Source organism: Empidonax traillii, unplaced genomic scaffold (assembly GCF_003031625.1).
Source record: "Empidonax traillii isolate 1590-97213 ecotype Southwest subspecies unplaced genomic scaffold, ASM303162v1 scaffold1:size7828297, whole genome shotgun sequence".
Lineage (NCBI taxonomy): Eukaryota > Metazoa > Chordata > Aves > Passeriformes > Tyrannidae > Empidonax > Empidonax traillii.
The window spans coordinates 3,994,669-4,013,911 of record NW_020955194.1 but is presented as its reverse complement, the minus strand read 5'-3'; the positions used below and the strand labels follow the sequence as shown (position 1 = coordinate 4,013,911).

Genomic DNA, 19,243 nt, shown 5'->3' with positions numbered 1-19,243 from the left:
GAACCTTGCTGATATTAATGCTGGTCCAGATTCTATCCAATATCAAGGCATAAGGGTGTGAGCAACCCTCATATTATGCTGATTTTCCTGTAATAGCTTGCGGTATGAGCAGTCTATAAAGGAAACTCTTCTTCTACATGCTCTTATCTAGTCATATCTCAGTATTTTCTGAGAAGTACAAAGCTTTTGTAGACATCAAGCTGGCCACCAAATTGAACTATTTTCTATTTAGAGTGAACAATTATAATTGTAAATTGTGTTATTATAAGTAAGCACTTTTATAAGAACTACATGCATTTAGCAACCAAATTAAAAATCTTACCAATGAAGATTTGATGAAGCTGCTTGTGTGTCAAAGTTAGACTACAATCTTCCTTCTCCTGGGTAGAAGACGGCACAGGACTGAGCCAACTCCAGGTCTGTGATAAGCACAAGACACCTTCTCAGAGCAGGATCAAAACGCTTATGCTTTTTCTTTATTTATTTTATTTTTTGTATTATGCTCACATTGCTACTCCATGCTCAGCTAAATGCTCAAGCATTTAACTTACTTCTTTATTTGTAGATGTAGATTTAATTGTAGCCAATTTTCGACTAGTCAATAGGCAATCATCATCTAAAGGAGGCATTTTCAACTGTAGCTTCTCCTTGGGAAAATCTGTGATTGAGATGTTTGGTGATTTAAGCCCTTCACCTGGTTTGATTCCTATGCTCACAGGATTATTATACATATCAAACTGCCTACAGGGAAGGGAAAAAAAAAAAAGAATACGGAAATCTAAAAGTTTGAGCATTCCATGATCTACATATTAAATAATTTAATATTTTTAAATAGAACACGTAATACTTTAAGTAGGAATATTTCATTACTTAAAAAACTCTCAAGTACAGAGAATGCCTTGAAAATTCCTCTTTTTGTTTTTTTTGTTTGTTTTGTTTTGTTTTGTTTAGACATGACTAACATCTGTTGCACATTTGTGGCAACTGCTTTGTTAAATAGGTTGAACATATTATGGCTAAAAAAATATAAATATTTTAATGCCTAAAATATCTCTTAAAGAGCAATTAAATTGTAAAATCAAGCACTTAAAAGCTAGTAACTGCCAAGATTACAAAGCATCCTTTAATGGTATATCTCTGAACTGGGCCAATTATAGTGTAATTTTCACAGCAATTAAATTTTTGGTCCAAGTTCAACTCCAATAAATCAATTTCACCTGCAACTAAAAGATCTGAAACGTCCAGAGACCTTACACAGATTTTTTGTATAAAATATTCCTATCTTTGTATCAAGAAAATTATTACTATATTTAATAGTAATAATTAAATATTAAATAATAGTATAATAAATAATATTATATAAATAAATATAAATAATAGTAAAAAATATTATCTGATAAGCCTGAGATTTTCTTTTCTGTTCTTGCTCCTCATGCAGTATACCTTGAATATATGTGTTAATGGTCATACAAACAAGTCACACACTACACAACACTAGGTCCTTTCCAAAACACCATATATCATCTGCATGCAGAAAAATAAAATAAATCCAGCGCTGCAGGCCTTGTCTGAATCACGTATACACAGAGTAAGGTAAAGCGAGATTTCAAGAATAATCCACTAGCCCTACTAATTTTTAAATAATGGATCTTACCAACAAAACACTCTTAAGGTATTATTTATTTTGCTTTAGAGGATTTATGGGTTTTTCTTCTTCTAAATAAAACTTCGTAAAAGTAGCAGAGCTGTCAGTGCTGCTTTTCCATTATTCTGGTCCTCAGCATACCAATCAAATATACAAATTCATAAAGTGAGAATGTACTGTAAGGTAAGGCTAGATGACCAGTAAAATTAGAGCATTGTATGTAAATCATTCCACAGAATATATAATAATTTACATACTAAATCCATCACTCAGGGTGAGTTAGACATCCTAGTTTGAAATACATATTCATTATATAAACGGAAGGAATCCAAAACAATTAATGTTATGATTTTTTTTCTATTAACCATAACCAACTCTTCTAAAAATTTGTCATCTTAATTTATTTTAAATTCAATTTCAAGTGCCATGCCTCTATCCCTCCGTTTCACCCAGGAAATGATCTCTACACGTCTCAATGAATAAAACCATGTTTTGAATGCACTATAAATGAAGGTCCCAAGAACACAAGAACTTCAGCATGGGACAAATTTAGGGATATGATTGGTGCCACTAAGTTAATTCTGAACATATATACACATAATTTGCACATGAACCCAAAGTACTCATTTATCCTTTAAAAGAAGTCCTACCTGGCAGCTTCTTTCTCTAAACGACGCTGTCTTAGACTGGAAATGAAGTCATCGTAGTATTTCTTATGTGCTTCTACTGACAGTCGTTCACAGTCAGTATAAGCAAATTCTGGGTCTACGAAATTGTATCTCTCAGTCTTTGTGAAAATAGTCCTGAATATTTAAAGAGAATTGTAGTTTCACTACATGTGCAAAACGATTCTGGGTCTTGTTAGAAAGAAAACATATCGATCTTGATAGATATATATTTCATTGCAAACATTCTCTTTATCACAGTTGATTATTGATATTTGACCTTGTACAGGCAACCATAAAAATGAAATATTGCAACTGTAATAGCTACATTTGTAGTTTCATGTAAGAAAAGCAACTCAAGAAATTTATGGGCAAGAGACTCATAAATGCAATGAATTTTAAAGAACTTTCAGTGCGAAAAAAAAAAACGAGTAACAAATCTTGATCTACTACATGATATACATATATAAATGTGTGGGTTTAAATACTAGGTTCACATAATTTTTACCTGTACTTTTTATTCCATTCACTAGGCCTAAGGCTGGTTGCACGATCATTAGGGAAAGCTATAAGTGCATCATCCTTACAATTCCTGTTTATCCGGTGCGTATGAATTCGTGTTTGGGCTGATTTAAGCATTGCCACAGGTGGTGCATCTGTGCACTGCACTGTCCCACGTGCTGCATCAAGGCACTCTTCTGTGCCGTCAACTACAAACTGTCCAGTTGCATTAGAAACCACTGGTGATAAACCTTGAAATTCAAATAAAATACGAACTTAAACTGATATTTTCTAAACAAAATTCAAAGTATTAGAAAACATTTATAATTTGCACTGCCCTGCCCAGCGGTGCAACAATCAGTCACCCATCCCTTCAGCAAGAGTGAGGATTCACATCCTACCAACAGCCCACTGCCTCCCCTGGCCTTGATCACACAAATAAATACCAGGGGTCAAACCACTGCCTTGTCCAGCTGTGACACTTTGTCTTGCACAATCCCATGATCAACACTCAGAGCTGCCTCCATCACAACCCTGTTCATGCTGCCCCAAAGCTTTTCTTAAGGGCTGCAAACACAGGCATGATTTTTGACAAAGAACTCCCAAGGTATCTCAGCTAAAAAGACAGCTCAGATATTTTTCACTCCAATTTTATAAAAGCACATATCCATTAATGTTAAAGTGAAAAATTACAGCAGAAACTAGATGGTGTGTTTGCTCACCTCTCCTTAAACACATACAATTAAAACAGCACTATAAACAAATAAATCCATACCTCAACTGCCCTTTCCTCTCTCACTTGCAAAAAAAAAAAATTGATCATTAAATATATTTGTTTTACCCACTTCAGCCTTACTTTACTCCAAAATGGCTATTAAAAAAAAAAAAAAAAAAAAACAAAAACAAACACACAAAACCCAAACCAAAAAATCAAAAGCTACTTTCCATCCTCTAAGCCATACAAGTGATTACAACTTTCACTGCCCAGGGAGGCACAGTTTGAAAGAAGCTTCATTCCAGTTTGAAAGAAGCTTCATTCCAGTCTCTCCCCTGCCTTCAACTGAATACAGAGACACAGGTACACACACTCATCCACAGAGATAGAGAGAAGACAACAGGGAGATACAGAATCATCTGTATAAGGATCTGAAAAAAACCACTTTTACTCCACATTTTGATGAGACTTAAAAGCAAAACACAGATAGCAGCCTAAAGAGTAAATATCCTTCATAAGCTCTTTATGAACCTGCAGACAGGAGGAGAATGAGGACATTTACAGAGCAAATGGTAAACAAGAGCATACAGAAAACCTGAAAAACTTGAATATTGCATTAAATTTTTTATTAAAAAAACCCAAAACACTTCTTTTAATTGTATTTCTGAAGTAGGAAAACTGAAGGAGTTCTGTATTTCAACAATAAAACCTAGAAACTGCCAAACTACAGTTTCTTCTCAATTCCTGATAGCCATAGACTTGAAAAACATTCCCGAAAGTAGGAGGAAAGTCCACTGGCTTATCAACCGTTCTGGTACATGTACAAAGAATCACGGAACCATAGAAATATGATGAGTTAGAAGGGACCCACAAAGATCATCAAGCCCAACTTCTGGCCCTGTACAGGACACCCAAGAATCCCACCAGAATCTCAGGCGCCTGAGAGTATTGTCCAAATATTTCTTGAACTCTGACAGGCTCAGTGCTGTGATCACTTCCCTAGGGAGCCTGTTCCAGCGCCCAACCATCCTCTGGGTGAAAAAACATTTTATCATTTTTCACTATTTTTTTAGCATCTTACCGGGATTAATTGTGAATAGAATTTTTTTTCGTTTAGCTTTGCACACACCACTCAAGCTCAAATATAACTGGTGAAAGGATATTGTCTTCAAATCATGCAAATTATTTTTATCTACTCCTCTACCAATGATATCGATAATTTGCTTCATCTTAAATGTTCCTATTTGACGTGGAGAAAATGAAATCATCACATCCTGGAAAAGAAAGCTCATTCTGAGACATATGAGGCAGAAAAGCAAAGAGTCAAATTTTGTGTATTTCCTGTAAAATTCAGTTATTGAGTCATTTCTCTCCACACTTACCTCTAAAACAGGTGTTACAAACTGGGCTTTTAGAATATGCCAACAGACACACAAAAATTAGCAAGATAAGGTAATATAAAAATGCTACACATTAGAACACAACAAAGTCTCATTTGCTCATTTTTGAGATAAATTGTTACATCTTGTGCCCCGAGTTACTGGTTTGGAAAATTATAACTATTTAACATATATTTGGAAAAGTTTCTTTCATTAAAATAAATGTTATCTTACTTGAATACTTGTGATTTACTGAAAGAAATTAAATGTATTGTGCAAAAATACTTGAGTATGAAGGAATCTTCTCAAATCAGTAAAATACAAAAAAAAAAATTATAATTACAGACAGGAAAAAAACATTTTAGTTTTACTATTATTTTTCCCAAATTCGAACTAACGTTTGCTGCTTCCTGCAATACTGGAAAAAATGTTGAGAGACCCTATAAAATTATTTGGCTAGTATTAAAGTCATTGCCACTGAAATGAAATTGTTCTGGTTTACAAGAAATTCCACTGCTAACCACTGTAAAATCATCTGCATAGCTGCACAACCTCAGAGAAAGACATAGTTACCTTTGCAGATTTTGTTTTGATTTTTCCTTTTTCAGGAGATACATTAAAGTGAGCGGCCTTGCGGAAGCTGAATATCACTGGAAGGGAGTCGGATTCATTTTTCAGTGTGCAGAGAACTTCTGTTTGCTCACCCAAATAACAGTCCATAAAATTAATTTCTGGTCCTGGATTAAAAGTTACCATCACAGGAAGCCCAGAACCCGTCAAAGCTACGTCCACGTGATGAGGGTGATTCCCTGCATTAGGCAAACACAAAACAAAACAAACAAAACCCCTCACACACCTATTAGCTTGCAAACAGAAAAGTCATGCTATTCGTGTATGGCCACAAAATAATACTGCAAAACAACAAGATTTATAAAGCAATTTTCTATAAATACAACACAGTAATGCTTACTGAAAAAGATTGTTGGGTAAATATATTCCCTCATTAAGGAAGTTGAGAAGGATCAAATATGCACTTGAAAATGCACAAAACTGCTATTACCAAAGTGCCAGTGACTTGCAAATGGCTGGAGGGGGTTTAATGTCCTCCCAATATTTGCATTTATGATTAAGTTCTAGGTGCTCACTAGTAGCAGGTGTATTCACAACACACGATTTCCTCCTTTCTAGTCACTGTTCAAAGAGGTTTCGGTGCTAAAGTATTAAAGATCCAAGTCACTTCAATTTATTTGTATAGACATAAACAAACAAACAATAGAACCAGATTTGTCATATAAATAAATTCTTTTTAAAGAAAATAAATTTAAAAAAAAATTCAAAATAGATATCAAGATATACAGTTTTATCACCCATATATACATTTCTGATGGTGACTGTATGTTTCTGATAACGTACTTGTGGTTGCTGTGGCACCATCACCGAGAGCCTGCAGATAACCACCTCTATTCCCAACAGTTTCAAATCTCAGAAACAGGACATAATCTTGTTTCAGTGATGAGTCATTCACTTCAAAGTCTCCTTTAAATTTTCTGTAAGAGTCACAATCTCTAATTAGATGGTGGGGAAAAAAACAAATCTCCAAACCCCAATCCCCAAAAAATCAAGACATTTTTCATCATCCAGTCTGGTTTCTTTGCTGTCAGCTACAGTTTAATTAAAATTAAATAAATTAAAATTAAAATAAATTATCTTTATTTTTTCTTTCAGAAAATGGAAATAGTAAGAAATTTAGGCTCATCAATGTCTGTGTGCTTATACTATTAGTTATTTGATATTTCTTCCAGTCTACAACAGTTTTCTAAACTAATAATACATGCAGAATAATGACTTTTATTTAGATTTTAAGTAAGGGAAAATAGAAAGAGTGCATTTTCTTTTCCTTATCCAAGAAGAGATGTTCCTTTATATTTAGGGTTTTTTTTTGTGGGAGGGTGGTAATGGAATGACGGCTTTCTAATGTTTCACTCTCTTGATGGTCAATAAATGGCAAAATCTAATAAAATTCTTGTTTTCACAAAACCAGCTTGGGCAATTCTTGGTCCAAATACATCCTTAATGTATTATAATAACACAGAATCACAGAATCACTTCAAACTTTGCTTTCTCATTTGTAGTATCACAGCAGGCAATTCCTTTTAACACACAAATACATAGGAAGTTATAGAGAAAAAAAATTTGCAGACATATTGACTTAGAATCATTTTCTCCAACAGAGATCTTACAGAATAGTTTAGACCAATCAAGCTGTGTGTGTGTGCTTATCTGCTTTGTACCACTCACTTACTCTGGACTAAAGCACAAAGTAACCACAGATTTCTCATAAGGTAGCAAAGTTCCTTGATTGGGAGTGCACAAGATCAAGGTGGAAACATCTACATCTCTATTTTTCAGGCTTAAGTTCTGTAAAACAGCATCTGTACTCCTCTGAAGATCTGTCCCCTAAAAAATAATCAAAATAGGAAATAGTTCAGCCTGTTCCACTTTCCCTTTTGTGGTTTTTTTTTTCCTACACACACATTTTTATGTACAACAAACAGAAAGACATAAATAGCATTGGCATAGTTACACATCACATGGCTAATTAACCAATTTTTAAACATCAGTTTCATGTCAATGTTTTTAATTCCCTTTTTTAAACATGATGCTCACTCAGATGATTTCACTGACTGAGAAAAACAAGTGAAACCACAAACGCTTAACATCTTGAAAGACCAAAATGTATTTTGATAACTCCTTTTAAATAATAAGAAAACCAGTGGGATTTCAAGCAATACTGCTCAAAAACAAACAAACAAACAAAAACTCAAAACAAAATAAACACCAAAGCAAAAATAACAAAAATCAAACCAGAAACCACAACAAAAACTTAACAAACCCACTCAGGGAACATACTTAACATTGTTAAGGTTAAAATGTCACATAGGAAACAGAAAAAATTGAAAAAATCAATTCCAAGGTTAAATTATAGTAAAATATGTGTTGGTTGGACAGACGTTTCAGAAGGCCTATAGATCAGGGAATAGTATAGCACACTAAACAATATTAGAAGATGAATGTTGAGAAATAAAAACTGCAAAAGCAGAAATGAAAACAAGTTTTCAGCTACAATAAAAGCTGAAGCAGTTTCTTACCATCTCTCCTCCAATGGCATTGTCTTCCAGTACTGCTACCCAGTCCATATTCTCAGGACTTTTATTGTATAAAGATATTTGCTCAGTCTTGGAAGTCCCAAAGTAAACTGGTCCAAAGTTAATGCATTCCACTACTTTTCCACAAGAGGCTCCAAGAACTTTCAGAACTTGTTCAACCACAACAGCTTTGACCCACACTTCAGTGCAGCCACGACCTTCCAATTCCACCCTGTCAGTGAGAGCAGCAAGGCAATGGACAAAAGTGTTAGAAATAATCAGTTTGGTTAGTTTGGTTTATATTAGAACCTGTGCAAAAAAAATGAGCCAAACTCAAGTACTGAAATTTTATCTATGGCTTTTTCATAAATAAACTAAACAGAGGGAGTAGGGCAAGGAGCATGTACTTGAAAATGACCTAAAAGGAATATTATCAGCCAGGAAAGATCACTCATTAGTTGGTGGAGTTTTGGGGAGTATTTTTCCCTTTTTTAGAGGAATGACATCTGAAAAGAATCAGAAGCGTCCACAGATGATACACCACTGTTATTTCTGAGAACCTTTATGTCTAGATACCAATTTTCAGCATATAAATCTAATTTTCTCTTAGGGAACTGGAGCTAAAAGTTCATCTGAATAAGCATAAAAGAACTGCTGCTGTTCCTGCCTGAACGCTTGATCTTGATGATGCCACAAATGACCAAAAGATCACATAGACATTGTACAAATTCTTGTTATTAGAATTCTATTGGAACAAAGTATATTTTTTCTTGATGAACAAAATCAAGCAGTATTATACCTTGTTTTTCTAACAGAATCAACTACCCTTTTGAATAGCATCTGACGTAAAAAGAATTAAAAAAGAAAAAAAAAGTCTTCTTATTGAACAGTCAGATATGTGACCATCCCACACAAGGGATCTGGGAGAGGATCTCAAACTCAAATTATCTTTCAAGTTCTGAAGCATGATTACAGGATACTCCAAGACATAAAATAAATCTACAAAAACTAGAAGAGTAGATTCTTTTGAGAATAATTTTGCTTGCATATAGAAGGAGAATGTTTAGAGAGCATGGTAAATGGAAACAATTGAGATGTTTTCATGAAAACTGTGCTATTTCTCAAAGTCAAGTTCCTGTCAAATACCCATTGCAAGACTTTAAACAATACCATGTTTGTTTAAACACATACAAACACACCTGTATACACATATTTGTGCAAAACTTGACAACAAAACATAATATTTCATGTAGTCTAAAGAATATGATAATGACTAATAAGAAATGCAAAATTCACTGACAGAATTCTGTAGAATTTAAGGCAGGAAATGGGTAAAGGATGAAATCTGCAGGAGACAGTAGCCATTTAACCAAGATGGGGTGAAGAAAATAGTGGAGGTAGCCTGGACAGCAAAAGAAAGGCAGAAAGCAGGACACTTGGCAACAAAAAGATTGCAAACTTAGTAGCCAAAGAAAAAATCATATGAAGGGGATGTGACTATGAAGCAACAGCACAGACAACATCTTCCTTGTCATTGTAATAAAATTTTTCTCCTGTACTTTCATTTCCTTTTCCAATAGGCTGCCAAAAATAACAAGAGGAAGTTCAAGTCTATCTGAATAACTCAAAACAAAAGAGAAAACAACCACACCCTACTCACAGATTGCCCAGAGAAGCTGTGGATGCCCCATCCCTGGCAGTGTTGGATGGGGCTCTGAGCAACCTGTACAAGGTGTTTCCTGCCCAATGGCAGGCGGTGGAACTAGAGAAATTTCCATTCCAAAACGTGCTGTGGTTCTATAAAAGTACACATTTAAACATAATCCACTCTTAAAAGAGTTAGTAGTTGCAAATACGTTTTCTCTCCATTGAAAATAAGATGCACCAAAAGACACAATAATGTTTCTGAGACTCCTGAAGCAAAGCTAAAAGAAAACTGGCAGTGACAGAAGGTAAGAGGAGTAAGGAACACAAGATGTGCACAAAGGTGAAAGATACCAAAGGTCTTGGTTAGTTTTGTTTTGAGAGATGTGCAAATGTCCCATATCATTATGATTTATGAGAGATCTTTATTAACACAGGCAGGTACACAATTTATGCATCATTTTCTGTGGAGATAATATAATCAATAATCATCAAATTGATTTAATAAAAATAAGTTTGAAAGACAGCAACTGGCAATTAGGAACTCAACTTTTTTAGATAAACATTCATAATAAAGATTTGGTTTAATAACAGGCAAAAATGGAATTTGTAGAGATGGACTTCTTCAGTCATACACTCACTTCATCACTTCTTTGATGACTCTGGGTACATCTGTGCAGATATCCACTCGAATTGTCCTTTTAGATTTTGGCTTTACCACTCCACTGGCAGGTGTTATGCTAGACAAGGCAACCCCATCATATGATATTTTAAATATACCTAAAAAATACAGAGTAATAAACAGAATGTTACACAGTATAAAGTTGCAGATTTATATTCTTCTACTAAACACTTGAAACTACACCTCACATAATGCAGATGTTCACAAGCAATGCATTTTCCTATGGAAACAGGAAACATCGAGTTCAGCTTTTTAAAAACTATTTCTAACAGAGAGTAGAACATTTTTCCAGGCTTTCTTTAAATACTACACACACATGTCCAATGTCACTTTGTAAGTTGAGATTGTAACAGAGAAGGTTACACTTTTGTAACAGAGAATGTTCCAACCAAAAGTGACTACATCATATGCTGTAAGTATCATTTCGTAAATCACACACCATTTTATACACAGCTTTAGGTAGCTACAGTAACCAGAAAGTTTATATTGCAGGTAACATCAGCTTTTATGATTATGCATAATGCAAGTTACTGCAGAAGAGATCAGTGAGTATTTCTAGTTCATAAAAATATTTTGTAGATTGTGAAAAAAAAAATGTGTATTTAACCAACAACACTAATTATCTGTCATTATATTACAGACACAAAGAAATTGCTTCAAATGTTGTAGGAGAAATGCACTGTTTGACCTCAGATAAAAGATAATCTCTGACAAAAGAGCAGAAGCAGGAACAAAGGAGCTGTTTTGTGCGTGGGATGACATGTGAAATGCAATCCTTGAGTCTCAGGCCAGCACACAGCACTTCCTGCTCATATATTTTACATGCTGCCTGCTATTGTGACCTGCTGTATTACGATTTACAGAGCCTACAGAAACACAGGTTCAGCACCTCTTCCTTTGTCTGCTCTCTGTACACTATTTTACTAACCACCACCTTCACTCTCATTTTGTCTCTGTGCAATCCTATAAAACTTCATCATGTAACCAGCGTGTATCACGCAGAGTTTATAAGCAGAAACAGTTCTTTATACAATATGAAAATATTAATAACATACAAATTAGTTGTAGATGCATAAGTAATGTCAGTTATCTCATTTTCTTTACCTAATCACAATTACCCAATATAAGAAGTTAGCATGTGTGAGGAAGAACTGATTTTATAAACTGCACACTACATCTCTAAGTTAAACTGGCTAGAAAAAGAAGAAAAAAAATCACAAAATTTTCTCCTTTCATATTATGAAAAAAAAAACCCCTGCTTTACTAGACAGATATTTTTTTTTAATTTTATTATTGCAACCCATCTTTCTGTTGCTGCAATCATGTATTTTCTCTTGGTACAATACCTTGTGAAAACCTATGAGACAAATGTTCCCACAACCTTGGCCTAATGCAAATAGAGACAGCTTGTAAAACAACAAACAGCTGTAAAAGTGAGGAACAGAAAATAATTAACTGTTTTAAAATTCTTGTTTGAAACACCGAACAGTTGCCACCCTTCTTCTGGAGAATGGTGTTTGCAGCTTTGTCCACGGAAGAGGCAGTCAAATAGGTTATTTGGATCATATAAACATTCTTACGCTCCACTGACCATGTTTTCTATTCTCCTTGGAAGGGTCCCCTCGCCGAAGGTGAAGTATGTGCATGTTGTAAAAGCTGTATGATTTCCAAAGATATGGCAGCAAGATAAAAGACCCCTCATTATGTTCTAGCAACAAATACAGTTCAATTCCCATCCTAGAGGACGTGAGCTCTGAAAGCACAGGGAGCTTGTAGTTGCTTATTTAATAGACAGCTCTGGGGATCACAGAAGCACAAAGAGAACAAAGCAAGAGCAGACATGATTTGCTGCTATTTATGTTGGGCATACTAAGAAAATGAGCAACTATTATTTTTGCATCTTTCAAGATGGGACTCAAAAGTAGTGAACTCCTAAAATTTTCAGAGTTTTAAAACAGTTTTTCCTTTCTAAGTGGAAGCATAGAAATGCCTAGAGAAGCACTGGGCCACGTACAATACCTTCAGCCACAATACTTGTTAGCTGCATAACCCAGAACTCCAGTTAATTTCTACTTGGCCACTGAAGTGTTAATATGCATAAAATTACACTTTCCAAGAAAATAAAGTATTTCTATAATTTAATGCATGCTAGATATTTACCTGAAGATGATCCATGGTTAGCAATAGTAATCTCTTTACTAATTACTTTATTGCTCGTGATCACTTGACCAAAATCAAGCTCAGACTCAATTTCCAGACAACAGTATGGAATAAATCTGTAGAGAAAAGACATGGTTTTATCTCCCAAAACTTGAAAACACCTTTGCATTTTTAGAGAAATTTGATCAAGCACTCCAGTGAAAAAGAGTTTTCTTTTTGCCCCAGTTCTCCTACCAAAGTTTTTGCAACTCCCTTCAGCACTACAGTATACCCAGGGGAGATGTAAGAGACATAGTGATCTACCAACTGGTTTAATGACTAACTACTGTAACTTTAAAACAATATAGCTTTAAACAATTAGTCAAAATGGAATGTATACATTTCTATTTCATTTATATACTTTATTATAGCACCGTAAATAAAATTACGTTGAGTTAATTGCATCCCAAAAGACTAAAGTTAACATTCACCATAATTCATTATCAGCTGCCTGAACTAGAAGCAGGGAGAAAGCAGGTGTGCCAGTGTCCATTTACAGCCTGGGTGTTTGATACATATTTTATGTGACTTCAACAAAACTTATTACAACAGACAGAAGTGGGTAATGACAAAAGCCACAAGCTATTTCTATTATTTATTTAACAGCCTCATTCAGCATGATGACATGCCTGTATTTGGTACTGCTTAGCCAAAATGAACAGATCATTCTCGCTTCAAAAAACCTCGTATTTTAAACACCCCAATTTTTAATATAATCGCACCTCTGATCTCACAAAAAAACTGTTTCAAATCAATTGGAATTTTATATCAGCACAGCAGTCTATCTCCTCTTAACCACAAATAGGAACATGCAGGAACAATTACATCTCATGATCTGCACAACATGCAGCACAGAAATCTAAATGGCGAAGGAAGAAAAACAACCCTGGTCGAGCGAGGCAGATCCTGCCCAGACACTCCATTACGTAAAGGGGAGAGAAGGGGGAAGGGAGGGAGTGAGGAGAAAAATTGAATCAAGAAATGGCCCAAAAGAATATGCTCTCAAGAATTTTAGAAAACCGTTTTTAATTGTCTTTAATAATTTTTTGTAATGCAAAAAGAATAAATTAGTAAATTCTTGAAAGAGATCGTCTAATCCAGCAGGATGTGGCAAAAAAAAAAACCAACAACAAATCCCCCACAGAAACCCAAATAAACAAAAAAAAGCCCCAGAAAAACAAAATAAAGGGGGGGGGGGGGAGAGGGGAAGAATCAGCTGTTAAGATTAGAGTACATTCAAAACAATTGTTAAAATTTCACATTTTAAGTATCCAGACATTCTTCCAATAAGCTTCACTGAAAAAATGAAACAGAAATATTTTTCCTCCCAAGATCCAATTACCTAACTTCACAAATAGACAGGAATAACCTTAAATTCTAACTTCAGTAAGATTTTCTAATAGAAAAATTTCCCTGTGCAAAAGGGAAATAGTCAAACTAAAGGGTTTGGGATTTGTTTTCTAATACAAGGTGAGGTTTATTGGTTTGGTTTGGTTTGCTGGTTATGTTTTGGTTTGGGTTTTTTCCATGAAAATGGAATTTACTACATTTGCATGACACAAAATACATTTGTGAAAACACTGATCAAAAAAAAAAAGTCAAACTATATTGACCTTTTTCAAACACACACACACAAAAAATAATAAGAGCCTGTCAACTTTTTCCCACAAAAACCAGTTAAATGTGAAGACTTCAAATACTTAATCTATTGCAAGTCCTTTCCAGAAAGGAGTCACCAGTAGTATTATCATCCTAAGAGGTCTTATCTTCACAATACCACCCTAATAAAATTTTTCTAAAAATTAAAAATAAAAACCCCCAAAACCTAAAAATTTAACTATTTAAATTTAAAATGCTACCTAATAACTTTTTTATTCTAGGAAAATGTATGTTGGGAGAACATATTTAGAGAGTGTTTTGATACTAAAATGATCATATTGAATTACTAGATTCAGTATTACTTTACAAAAAATCATCCCTGTCTTTGAGCCAAAGAACATTTAGGGCTGTTTAGATTTCTCTAAAGTTAATTAAAAAAAGTTATAATAGCATGTTTAAAACTGTGTTCTAAGAGAAATAGAACTTACAAACACCGCAGGAAAAAAAACAACTAAGTGAAATAGTTATCTGCAACTCTTCCAACAGTAGACAGTCTTTTGCTAAGACGAGACAAAATTTGTAATAACTTGAAAACCCCATGTCTTACACTAAAGTATTTCTGTCCTATATTAACAATAGCATGACATTAACATAAAAAAATCCCACAACTTTGAAGATGAAACAAGGAAAAGCAAATCAGTGAAAAAGATCATAAGAGGTAAACACAGTGTAGAAGTATTTCTTGTCTGAAGGCAGAGCTTTACATATTTCAGGCTAGCAGGAGATACTTCTGGAATTGCTTGATTCTTAAAAACAACTCATGTACTGATTAATCTGCATGTGGAAATTCATTTCTGTCCGTACATGTAATTTGTAATGTTAAGATCTTCATAAAAACTATGATTTGCAGTAGTTTGTGGGATTCACCTGTCCCAATTTAGGCATCTAAAAGCTTGACCCATAAGCAGAAGTTTATTGTCCTCATTTTTCTTAATAGACAAAGGAGAGAAAGGTACCCCCGAGCAACTCCCCCTCATTCTCAGATAACCACTGAGCCTAAGTCTGACGAACTATATTTAGAAGCTTACTTTTTCCAACCAGCCTATGTTTATACAACATATGATATTTCCATATAGATATACACAGATAAGCTGACACAATCACACATGGATTGATGAAAGCGATCCTTGAACTTGTGATGTTGTTCTAAAACAGCACTCTATTTCTAGAATCAGGCAACATATGTTTCACTATAATCCAGTTTTGCAACTGTGAACAATTTACTGTAAAATCTTTTATATAAAGGGTTCAGTAAGAAGGGAAGACATCAAGAGTAGGTGTTAATTTGTCTAACCACACAGAATTAAAGATTATCAACATTATCCCAACCAAGGTAGAACATAGCAAAACCAAAAATCCAGACTGTCTACGATCTAAAGAAGGACATCACCTCAACGAACTACTTACCCATGTGCTTCTCTGAAAAAAAATAAATAAATCTTACTTTTCTAGGAAACTTATTACTTGTTTTCCATCCAACTGACAGACTAATGACAAAGCCACAGGTGACATGTATAAGTAAACTTTCCACAAGATTAAACTGCAAATAAACTTTGCACAAGACTAGAGTGCAAATACTAACAGCAGCACATGAACTTTTGAACATCATACCCAAGCAGGGGGATATCAACTACGTCGTCATCTACTAAAAGAATCAGTTTATCTTGAAGGTCTTCTAGACGGTCGGGATAATATTCCACAAAAGCTTTAAGCTGAAGTCCAGATGCAACGGGCTTTTCTGGATTTTCCACAATCAATTTAAACTGCAAATCAAAAAAAACCATATTTGTTTTAATTGTAATGCATTTTAGATTAAGAACAATATACATACGGTTCATTTTCAGAAGAATACACAGATTGATTTAAAATTTACCATGAACTTTAAAATATGCAGGGGTTAATGCTTTAAAATATGCAGGAGTAAAATTATGCTAATTTTATCTCCCTATTAACTGAAGTTCAGACTTTTTACAGTAAAAGACAAAATGAATTAGCAAAATTTTCTAGTTTTCCCAAAGGAACCCCCGCTTTTCCTACTGCTGCAATAAACCTGAAGCAACATAAAATTAAATCAGCTATTACTCAGCGAAGAATATTTTTAGTACCTGAGAAAATAACAAGGATTAGGTCTCAGTTCAAAGCAGCAACAAAAGGGGACAGGGCAAGAGCTTTTTCTAGGTCCAGCTTACATGAACAGAAGGTCTCACTGTATATTGAAATCTGCTTGAAAAGTTCATGGCGCCTTTAATTTAGAGGGTCAAATGACAGGGAAAAAACAAGCAGGTGACAGAAAGCATCCTTTCCTCTCTCTAAGTTTTCTGTTCTAATTTATGTTTGAAACATTCAAACGTAATTTACTACTTCTTGATTCTGTTGTCTGAGCACCTCCTTCTATTCCTTTAGAGTTCTCCTAGCAGCTAAAGGAAATTTGTTATGTAACGTACCTCCTGGTTACCAGCTTGATTTGGAAAGAGTAGCCAAGTTTCAATTTTGAGGTGTGTAAAATCTGTCTCTAAAGAGAATTAAACATTCAAGGATATTCATTCTATACAAGGGAAATTAATATATTGTACTAAGAACTTTCAGTGAAGCCTATGGAAAACTGCTTTGTGAGCTAAATTTCTTGAAAGACACTTTTTGGCTATGCACTATGACAGCTCAAGGAAGGTTATTTTTCAGTTCTCGCACTCTATGAATGCCTCAAATTTTTCAGATGAGTCATACACTTCAGAGCCTTGTAATCAGAGACAGCAGCAAAAGGTCTGGGAATGAGAAAGGGCAACACTACAGACCTTTCTGGAACTGAGCATGTGAAGTGGCATCTTGTCCCCCAGCTGTCATATTGGTCCTCTCATGTACAATAGCATTAAAATACACAGCAAAAGGCATGAGTTAATCACAGAGGTAGAAACTCTTAAGCTATGATTGAGTAACCTCTTCTAAAACTGACTCTGCCTTTCCACTTCTGGAGCACATGAAAAATTGGTAAGGCTGACGAAAACTAACAAAACAGAATAATCCAGTCCTACCAAATCAAGCCCTCTCGACAGTTTCCAGCTCATGCCAAAAGTCTGCAGCTAAAGTGTAATAAAAGTCAAGCTGCCACTCTTGCCCTCGAAAAGAAAAGCTGACTACTCAGGTTGTGAAATTATCCAAGGTACTTCAGTTGTCTGACAATCATATTGATTACTACCCTGGAATTATTCATAGCTCAAGCTGTGAACACAAAGCAACATCAGCTTCTGTTCAGCCCCTGATGCCAGTTCAACCCAACCCTTTGATTCCAATTTTGACGTAATTAACGAGTAATAAACTACTAACCACAGCTGGGTTTTGCTGGGCACACACAGGTTACAAATCAAGGGCTAAGCTGGTTAGAATTGTAAAGATTCATTTGCTTTTAAAATGTCTGGCTATGCAGTGATTTTTCCAGAATTAATCAGATGCTATTAAGAGAAATCTTAATATCTTGAGAAAGGATTGCTAAACTCTTTTTCTGAGAAAGCTCTCAGCAAGCAAGCACCACAAAGGGACTACTGTAGTCAAAAAAACCCATTAGAATACAACCCAGAAATGAAGTAACAGAGCTATCACTTCACTGATTTGTTGTTCACACCATAGCAAAAGGACTCATTTCTACAGAATGTTCCCTGAAATGAAGAGGATCTCATGGGCTTCTTGTGGGACAAATTCTGGACAGCACGAAGCCAACCAGGAAGGCAAAGTAGGGCTTGGTACCAACGATGCACTTGATCACAGAATCACTAAGCTTGGAAAAGACCTCCGAGATCATCGAGTCCACCTGCTGACGGCTGATGCGGTCAGTCGAGAAAAGCCTGTGTGCTTCTACTGAAACTACCGATTTAACAAACAAGGAAGCCCTCGCCCACAGCCTCGGGAGAATAAAGGACAGGGAGATGGGAGTTCCTTTCGTTCGGGCGCCGCTCCCGCAGGCTGGAGCGGGGCGAGGCGCTGCCCTAACGGGACCGCTCTTTGCAAAGAGGCGTCGGCGGGGCACCCCCAGCCGCCCCTCACCTGGGGCCGGTGCGGCGGCAGCAGGTGCAGGCGGCAGCTCTCGACCCGCAGATTCTGGACAGTGAGCGCGGCGCGGTAGCGGCGGCCCGGGACGGCGTCCCTGAAGCGCAGCTGGCCCGGGGCGATGCGGACCCCGCACTCGGCCCGGCTCCCGTCCGCCATGGCCCGCACACGAGCGCCTGGCAACGGACGCGCGGCGCTGATTGGGTGGAAAGTGGCGGTGAGGCCTAAACCCACCAATCGGAAAATGAGAAGCGGGGCGGGGGCGGGGTCAGCGGTTTGGACCGGCACAGCCCGGCCGAGCCCAGCTCAACTCGCTTCAGTTTGGCTCAGCTTCGCCCGGCCCGGCCCGGCCCGGCTCGGCTCCGCTCGGCTCAGCCCAATTTACGTCGGTGGAATCGGCTTGTCCCCAGGCACGCGGTGCCGATGCCCGAGGGACGGGATTTTCATCCCGCAGCTGCAGCGGCTCCTGGTGGTTACCCCCAGCCTGAGGCAGCCCCTCCGCGCCCTCAACACGCGCGGCAGGCGCAAGGAGCGGTTCCATGGGCGCCAGGTTGAACGGGAACTGAAAGGAAATAAAAGCCCCAGACGCGCTGGTTTTTGGTTTTCTTTTGGTTTTTATTATTATTATTATTATTATTATTATTTCATTTTTGTTTGTTTGTTTGTTTGTTGTTGGAGGTGCACCAAAATAGTCGCATCATAGGGCTGAATTTCACCTAATCACAGAATCTTTAGGGCTGGACTGGATCTCTGGAGATCCTCCAGTCCAACCTCCCTGCCAAGCAGGGTCACCTGTGGAGCACAGGAATGTGTCCAGGTGGGTTTGGAATGTCTCCAAAGATGGAGACTTCATACCCCACCAAAGCCTTGTTCCAGTGCTCTGCCACTATCCGTGTAAAGAAGTTCTTGTTCATGTTGAGGTGAAACTTCTTGTGTTTTAGTTTATGGCCATCACTCCTCATCCTTTTGC

At 36.5% G+C, this 19,243-nt stretch overlaps 1 protein-coding gene across 1 annotated transcript in view; it reads right to left on the bottom strand.

The window, feature by feature from the left end:
* Positions 1-18,720, bottom strand: part of CFAP47 (cilia and flagella associated protein 47) — a 281,400-nt gene extending 262,680 nt beyond the window's left edge. Inside the window, exons 1-14 of the mRNA XM_027894062.1 lie at positions 18,659-18,720; positions 18,271-18,469; positions 15,847-15,998; positions 12,538-12,653; positions 10,337-10,475; positions 8,055-8,283; positions 7,208-7,362; positions 6,319-6,452; positions 5,479-5,714; positions 4,608-4,800; positions 2,819-3,062; positions 2,296-2,448; positions 552-741; positions 323-419 (exon numbers count right to left, since the gene is read on the bottom strand). Coding sequence (XP_027749863.1) covers positions 323-419; positions 552-741; positions 2,296-2,448; positions 2,819-3,062; positions 4,608-4,800; positions 5,479-5,714; positions 6,319-6,452; positions 7,208-7,362; positions 8,055-8,283; positions 10,337-10,475; positions 12,538-12,653; positions 15,847-15,998; positions 18,271-18,469; positions 18,659-18,720 — 2,299 coding nt within the window. The remainder of the gene's footprint in view (positions 1-322; positions 420-551; positions 742-2,295; positions 2,449-2,818; positions 3,063-4,607; positions 4,801-5,478; positions 5,715-6,318; positions 6,453-7,207; positions 7,363-8,054; positions 8,284-10,336; positions 10,476-12,537; positions 12,654-15,846; positions 15,999-18,270; positions 18,470-18,658) is intronic.
* Between the last annotated feature and the right edge of the window lie 523 nt (positions 18,721-19,243).